The 8,871-nt window shown below is 34.1% G+C and overlaps 1 protein-coding gene across 1 annotated transcript; it reads left to right on the top strand.

Annotated features, from left to right (window-relative positions):
• Window positions 1-1,436: 1,436 nt before the first annotated feature.
• Window positions 1,437-8,125, top strand: LOC127721494 (F-box/LRR-repeat protein 7-like). Its single transcript, XM_052228254.1, has 2 exons — window positions 1,437-1,478; window positions 6,425-8,125. The coding sequence occupies exon 2, from the start codon at window positions 6,427-6,429 to the stop codon at window positions 8,035-8,037; it is 1,611 nt and encodes a 536-aa protein (XP_052084214.1). The 5' UTR covers window positions 1,437-1,478; window positions 6,425-6,426; the 3' UTR covers window positions 8,038-8,125.
• The last annotated feature ends 746 nt before the right edge of the window (window positions 8,126-8,871 follow it).

The following is an 8,871-nucleotide window of genomic DNA, read 5'->3' on the forward strand; positions in this document are numbered from 1 at the left end:
TTTAGAATAAAATATTAGTTACATAGTGTGCTAGTGACCTAATTCGAAAACGAATTTATCTTACCGAATATCTTAACATGTGGTATTTAGACTAGTGACCTATCAAAGTGATCAAGTCTTCAATTATGTTTAACTTAGTATTAAGAACCTAATTCCATTGGTCTATACAAAAGCAAATGCCAACAATAACAACTTGTTAGCTTTAAATGTGTTTTATGAATTTATTTCAATCGTTCATCAACAATTTCTTCGTCTGTTGAAACTTTTCAGATTTTCCCTCAACACCGTGCTGTTTTTTCATAAAGGGACGTATCACCACTACTAACCATGTATTGAAATAAGCCCCGCCAACTAACCCCATATAAAATATACACGGTCTCCACGCGGTTGCTTTTAACCAATCATATTTCTAGAAATGTAAAGGAGTTAAGATAATGTATATTGTCGGAAAATATGAAATGTGTTTGTACTCTCTACGAAAAAGGATACAAACTCGGCGAATCCCGCTTTTCCTCCTGTTAATTCTAAAGCTCGTACGTAAAAATTAAAAAAATTAAAAAAAAAAATTCAGACAATGTACATTTTATATTTATTGTATATTCACATGATTTTTTATTTTCATTTCAGAGGGGGAAAAAATCGTAGTAAGATTTTCTAATACTTAGTAATGCTGCTTGTTTCTCGATGTAAAGTGAAATGGATTCTGCCCTCAATTTTTTGGCCACCTCGATATATGATATGTCTTCTATTGACATTTTAAGATATTTCCATTTTCTTTTAATTAATTGAGGTTATTTCAATTTTGTTGTGGTTCCATGTAGTTGTGTTATTGACTGCTCCGTAGCTATAGTCTACTGACATGCAGAACAGCTGATCTTTATATTTAAAAAAATGTCCATATACATATCATGTACGTTGTAATGTGTTACTGTGATCAGATGGAAAACAAGTATCACGAGCCACGAAGATTAAAAGGTTCATATGAAACATTGAAGTCAAAACTACTTTTTTTTTTTTTTAACTTGTCCGCACCATGCACTTCCAGTAAATTCGATATCCTAAATACTTTCCTGTTTTGATGTCCAAAGTAAAATAAGATGCCAGATAAATTCAGCCCACACCTTAAATAAAACAGAAAACAATAAGTTCAGAAAAAATTCTGAAAAAAAAATTAAACTATTTAATTTCACTCCATACATGCACCGGAAACTGGAGTAGTAATATGAGCTTTCCGAATTCAAACTAATAACAACATATAAAAAAATGTTGCGTATGTATTAGTGTGTACAGTAGTTTTCTGTTATCTTATAAAACTTTAAGTTTCTTTAAGTTTCTTTATTTTCTAATTGTTTAAAAAAAAGGCCACCAATCAACAATTTGAAGCGCCGTTATTCGCGTGTAATAAGTAGTGTGACTTGCCAACTCTGTAGTATTTTTATAAGGGGAAGTAATCGTAATATAAACAAATCAACGCAAAGGTAAGAATTTACGAGAGTACATGTATTTTTAAGTGTATACAAACAGCAATTTACAAATACAAATTTGTCAGGAATTCCTGTAGTTGTAGTTTTCATTCTCATAATATACATAAAGAAAATAAGTTTTGACTCTTACCGAGCTATCCAGATAGTTGTATAGTCTGTATATATCATAAAATATTTTCTTTTATCGTCAGATCTATTTTTAGATAACGTTTTTACAAACGAGTAAAACAAATATATGAATGAAATAAGTGAGGCAAACGAATAATTTTATCACAATTAATTTTGGGGATTTAACTTCATAAATACAAGTAGAGATCAGTAGAGTGAAATAGTGACCTTCAATGCCAACGACATCCGTGTACAGTTAAAGCCGCGTGAAGTGTTTCAAATCATTTGCGTGAGATCGTATACATTCAAGTCTATAGAGTATTTTCATATTACCGTCTTTCGATTCCAGAGTATATAATTTTTCGACAGATGCCTATTCTGCGGTAAAACATTCTGGTACTCGGTCAAGTAAGAGCAGCTGGATGAAGTAAAATCGAACCTAAAATCAGTGCAATTTCGGGGAAAAAAAACGGTTTTGCGATGATTTTGTCGTTTAAAAAAACATAAACATGGTTTATAAGGTTTAAACTTGAAGCATATATGAATAAAATCACCTTCAAACATTACGCTCACTACCGTCTTTTCAGGCTTTTTAGTGCAACAAGAGGCATTCGTACTTTTAGAGTTTTCATAACTTCATGTTTTAAGACAGTAACTAACAGTAACTAGATAAAATGGGAGTTCCAGTATATCGTCGCTGGGCTTCCAAAATGTCGCATATGACTTTTTTTGGCTAAAACTACTTTTTGACACAAATCGTCTTGGCGGAAGGAAATCTCTGAATGGCTGATATTCCAAAATAGCTTACAGTTAGACCAATCAAAACATTTGAAATTAGACATGTTACAAAATTGCCAATCTCAATTGTTTGTAAAGTTTGCTTCCAAAATGTTGTTTTAAACTTGAAAATTGTTGTATAATTGCTTTGGGAATCAAATACTTGTACATTTCCTTATTTCTGTGAAAATAAATTTAGTTTTTGTATAATCCAGAAATGTCAAAGTTTTTATTTCACTGCTTTTACAAAAATATTCAAGTTCACATACGACATTTTGGAAGCCTGCATTTCGACCAAATTTTAAAAGCCTGTTTGTGAGATATTTTTTTTGAAAAATTAGTAATTTACTACATTTTGGAAGCCAAACGACGATATGGGACAAAATAGGATCAACTGGAATCCGGTTGTATTTACGCTTCGCTTAATGTGTAGTAGTCAGCCGGGTACCAGATTAAAATTATGATGTCCAACCTTAGGAGAAATAACTCTTACAGAAATTATTGAATCCAAAATCAAAGTCGGTAATATGAAAATGGACTTTTTATGACTGGAAGACGGACAATTGAAGAAACCAGTTTTACCCAAGAAACATGATTGATTGATTGTTGTTTGCTTAACGTCCAGTGGCAAATATTACATGCATATTCAGGACGAGAACAAATTTACAATATATACAATAGGTAATTCTTGTAATAGAGGCCGACTGGAATGAAGGGCTGGGAATTTGGACTACCACAGGGAAATGAGGGTAAATTGGATAGGGACAGAAATTTAGCCTTGCAACTCTCCACTTACGGACCCCTCAAACAATTATTGAAAGGGTTCTTAACGTGCAGAGAGCGCGGCACTCTCTCTGTATGCGAGGCATCGGATTTAACGTCTCCATTCTTACCGGACGTGGCTGCGAATTTATTCATCCCGCACAACCAAACGGACGCCCCACTTTGGCAAGGGTTTTGCTGCCGGGCGGAAGAAGACTAAGAGTGACCATATTTCTATTCCCCAGTTACCATTGGGGTCAACGAACATGAAGAATGACTATTCATCTATAAAACAAAGCGCTACCAGGAGAGCATTGAAACACCTGCATATGACTATTAAACCAGCAACACAATACAAATTTAAATGTTTTCTTAGACCGTCTATAAGCTTTGTTCGTTTTGTTTTTCAATGAATTTTTGGTTGATGGTAGACCACAATCTCAATTTTGGAAAACTTTAGTCTGTGAGAATAGGATTTATTTATTAGTTGTTATTGGCTTTTATATAGCTGTCAGTATGCAGCGAGTACTCGTGTTGTCACGAAATAGAAGTTCCTTCATACTATAAGTTCCAAGAGGAAGAAATATTCTGTAATATTATTTCCACTGGAACAAATATTACAGTATTTGTACCTTACGGTATAAAGGTTATAGAATATTTGTTCCAACAGGAGCAGATATTATGAAATTGTTTATAACAAAGTTTCCAGGGGAACTTCTGTTAGGCGGAACAAATATCCGTTGACAGTGCATCGGTGGTTTATTGTTTTTTTTGTTAACTGTTTTTTGTGCTTGGTACCGATTTATTGAATTAAGACTTTTGCAGCTGATTTTTATAGTTTGTTCTTATATTGTACTGTTACACCACTGTCCCATGTTTGGAGAGGGTTGAGCACTCACAAACGTTTAACCCCGACACATTCTGTGTATGCCTGTTCCAAGTAAGGATCCTGTAATTCATTAGTTGTAGTTGATTCATGCTAGTCATATTTCTTTTTCGTAAACTATATTGTTATGAATTAGGTCGTTAGTTTTTTCAATTGAATTATTTTATATTTTTCTTGTCGAGGCCTTTTATAGCCGACTATACAGTATGTGTTTTTCTCATTGTTGAAGCCCGTACTGTTGCCTATAATCCATTTTATTTGAACTTTGGTGGATAGTTATTTTTATATTGGGATGATTAAGAGCATTTTTAAAACTATAATATTATAATATATATATTCTTCTTATATATTTTATGATGGTATGATACTAAACCCCTAAAGGGAGGGATTGTGCTTGCTTTTCATATGATGAAGACATAATCTTTCAATCAGTTTAATTGAGGTCTGGAGCTTGCATGTCAGTAACTGCTAGTAGTCCTTTGTTAATTTATGTATCATTGTCATTTTGCTTAGTTTCTTCTGTTACCTATTCTGACATCGGACTCGGACTTCTTTTAAACTGAGTTTTACTGTGCGTATTGCTGTTTTTTTGTTTATTCTACATTGGCTAGAGGTATAGGGGGAGGGTTGAGATCTCACAAAACATGTTTAAACCCGCCGCATTTTTGCGCCTCTCCCAAGTCAGGAGCCTCTGGCCTTTGTTAGTCTCTTATGTTTTTTTTTTATTTTCTTTCTTTTATATGTTTCGGAGTTTAGTGTGACGTCCATTTTCACTGAACAAGTACATATTTTTGTTTATGGGCCAGCTGAAGCCCGCCTCCGGGTGCTGGATTTTCTCGCTGTGTTGAAGACCCATCATTGGTGGCCTTGTGCTGTTTTCTGCCCATTGTTCGGGTTGTTGTCTCTTTGACACATTCCCCATTTCCATTCTCAATTTTAGGCTAAGTCCTAAAGAGGTATGGGGACAAATTATCTTTGTCTTGAAGACATGTAGCTCAGTTTATAGATATTTATTTTGGCTCGATCCTTTTCCTTAAATTCGTGTATTTAGTGTTTACTCAGTCAAAACAAAAATATGTGCTTTAGATGTTTTGGTCTCTCATGTAGAATTGTCTCGATTATTGGCAATCATATCACATCTTCTTATTTTCATATTTTAGGGATTCCTTCTTTAGAATAATAGTGTTGGTCTGTAGGTATTTTTAAAAATAAAATTTAGAAACAATAGATAAAATATTGCAACAGTGTTAATGGTAAAGATTGCACAAAGGAAAATCGAATATCTACAGGTGATTACTGTTATTACTATCCGGCGGCGGCGTAAACTTTATATTTCAGATGATATAAGACTTGGATGTTTCATACCTTGCATGCAGATATCTTATGTTACTAAGTTTACGTCTGTCATGTGTTCATTGTCCCTGACCTCTTTTTCATGGTTCAGCGACTGCTTGAAAAAGAATTATGTTTTTTTTGTCATATGCATTTCTTACTTATTGCGAGTAATATGATAACTTAATTTGGTACATAGATTCTTTGCAACGTCTACATGTCCGTCAGACAGGGTTCACCTGACCTCTACCTCATTTCATGGATCAGTGGTTAATGTTAAAATTGTGTGATTAGGTCTGATCCTCAGATACTATAAGCAGTAGGTCAACTATATTCGGTTTATGGGATCATTATATTGTAAGGTGTACATGTCTGTCTGGCAGGTATCATCTGACCCTGAACTCATTTTCATGGTTCATTGGTCAATGTTAAGCTTAAGTGTTTTGGTCTGTTTTTCAATTACCATAAGCAACAGGTCATCTATATATGGTGTATGGAATAATTGCAAAGTGGGCATGTCTGTCTAACAGGACTTATCCGACATTGACATCATTGTCTCGGATCTTTAAAAATGTTAAGTTTATGTGATACTTATAGTAAAACCTTTATCTCTAAGACTTTCAACATAAAATCAATGGTAAGTTAAGGAGGCTAGACATTTCAGCGTGTGCACTCTTTTTTGTGATTTTTTCGGTTGCTGTCTCAGTGACCAAAACCCACTATTAATCATACAAAATATTACATTTACAGAACATGCACTGACGAGCGTTAAACCGACAATCATCAAAATATCAACTATCCAAGCAATCAATCAATTTACGAACTATGTGTATGTGTATTACAAAACAATTTTGTTGAAATTACACAATTTACAGAAAGTAATGCCTTGTTCATAAATTACTTTGTATCTTTGTTGCCATTATTTGAACTACCGGTACTTCTTATTTTACTACTATGACTATTATTGTACATTTTGTCTACATATTGACGAACAGCAATGATAACCTTTGTTATAATTGTAGGAAATAGTCTGTTTTTTGCTTTTTTCTATCTATGCGGTTTTTTTATCTTTCAGAAATGGAGATAAACAACCTTCCACCGGAATTACTTGTAACAATATTTCAACATCTCAGTAAAGAAGATCTAATATGGACGATACACAATGTGTGTACGTATTGGCGACACGTAGCACAAGCCGGGAATTTATGGACATATTTAGATGTTAACCGCCTCGTTATCGAAAACCACGGAAAACAGAAATCATTGTTAAAGTATCTTCTCGCGATTTTAATTCACGTTCAGTATGTGAAATCATCTTCAGATCGCTTGCTTCCTTTACTGTTAAAAAGTAAAGACACTTTGAGAAATATTCGACGAATTGATCTGGTACCTACAACTAACTCTTCCTTCCTCAGCTCAAAAGAACTGTTTAATGGCCTACGTGCGAAATGTCCAAATCTTAATGCTCTTCGCTTGAAATTTTATTCAGTGTCTCTTTCTGTTTTGAATCAAGTTTTTGATCTTAATTTAAAAAACGTTACCTTAATTCACGAACAGAACCTAGGAAACACACGTGACATAAGTAGTCGTGGTAACAGAGAGATGGAAACCGTCGCCATACTATTAAAGGAAAAGGCAAATGAAATCAGGAAAACCAAAAGAATTGAGCTCCATTCGTTTTCTAGCGATTTTTTAGCACCGGTCTTGGAATTAAATTTGTCAAATCTGACCCGTCTGACGGCATTTGGAAATTTCATAAAGGATAGCACAATACACACAATTCTCTTCCCTAAAACAAACATAACCGAGCTGTGTTTAGATTTTTCAAATATTACTGACCAAAGCTTAAATGAAATAGCTGAAACTGCTACAAATTTAAGATATTTGTCATTGAAATGCTGTAGCAGAATTACTGATAAAGGAATTGTCATGGTAACAAAATCCTGCAAGAAGTTAGAAAGACTTAACATTCGGAACTCAATGTCGAACGGTAGGCATTTTGCTTCTAATTTATCTCTAGGTGCTATTGCTCCGGGATGTACCTCCCTGAAAAATGTGTCAGTGCAATATTTGTCGACTTTCGATATTGCTACTTTAACGGCTTTGACGCAGTCATGTCGAATGTTGACGTCACTCAGTTTCAATGACTGTTGCAGCCTGTCTGACGCGTCTTTGGAAGTAATTGGACAAAACTGTCCAGTCTTGTTTTCTGCAGATTTCAGCCAGTGTCCGGAAATTACATTGGACGGCGTTAGAATCTTGTTAACACGCTGCCTTGCAATGGAGAATATAAGCTGTATGGTTTGCGATGGAATTACAAATTTTTCCCAAAGTTCAGAGACACCACCAAAGGAAACCGCCACGGAAGTTCTTAGAAACGAGCATGCGCAGCATGGTAAAGATACGGCTACTCTGAGGGAACCAGATGATGAAGGGAAGCTGAAATGTTCACAACTTAGGAACTTCAATCTGTCTTACTGTTATAATTTGGAACCGGAAGCACTTATTGTGATATCAGAATTATGTAGAAATCTACGCATGATTATTTTACGTTTTTGTGAAGGTCCAGTAAATGACGTCAACGTTGATATTTTACGTTGTGTTTTTACAAATTGTTGCTTCCTCGAATACATTTTAGTTGGTCCTGGATTAAATTCTACAGTACAAAGAAAAGATATTTTAATTTAACAAAAAAAAAAAAAGAAATTAACTTTTGTGTTATTTTTGTAAGAATATACCATATGAAACATATTTACATTATATGTTTATACTTTTATATGATTTATTTATACAGTTATGTCCGAAGTGTTCTGTAGCCCGCTTGCATGTATTTTATTGGAAAAGGCAGTTGGAGGTCCAGAGGAGGGATGCGTACAGGGCATACCCTGTTTCTGATCGGCCAAAAAATAGAATCTTATGTTTATCGAGATTTGTATGATTTTTTGTATTAGAAAATCGTCCCAAAAAATTTGTTTTTTTTTTAATTTCGCCCCATTTCAAAAAATCCTGGACCCGCCCCTGAATAGCCTGATGAACATAGCAATTGATAGTTTGTATAAACTGCCAGTCAACTGGTAGATTAAACAAAGGAGGGTTGGAATATAAAAAATACTGGTTTAGCCATGTGCCTTTGCCAAGTCAGGAACGTCGAAAGTGGTTGTCTTATGTCATCGTAATGATTAGATTTAACTGAGAATTTGGTATAATTTGGAGGAGATTTCGGTTATACGCCAATGAGTTTGAGAATTTGGTATAATTTGGAGGAGATTTCGGGAATACGGCAATGAGTTTGAGAATTTGGTATAATTTGAAGGATGCATTCCGTGTATACACCAATGAATGTGAGAATATGGTATAATTGAAGGAGATTTCGTGTATAATAATAATAATAATAATAATAATAATAATAATAATAATAATATCTTTATTTAAAGAGAGTAACTCATTTGGATTAAACCAATTTTCAATAAGGCTCTCTACATACAATATCAACTACATGAATAAAACATAATTAATCTACTA

The sequence above is a fragment of the Mytilus californianus genome, unplaced genomic scaffold (genome assembly GCF_021869535.1).
Source record: "Mytilus californianus isolate M0D057914Y unplaced genomic scaffold, xbMytCali1.0.p SCAF_12, whole genome shotgun sequence".
Classification (NCBI taxonomy): Eukaryota; Metazoa; Mollusca; class Bivalvia; order Mytilida; family Mytilidae; genus Mytilus; species Mytilus californianus.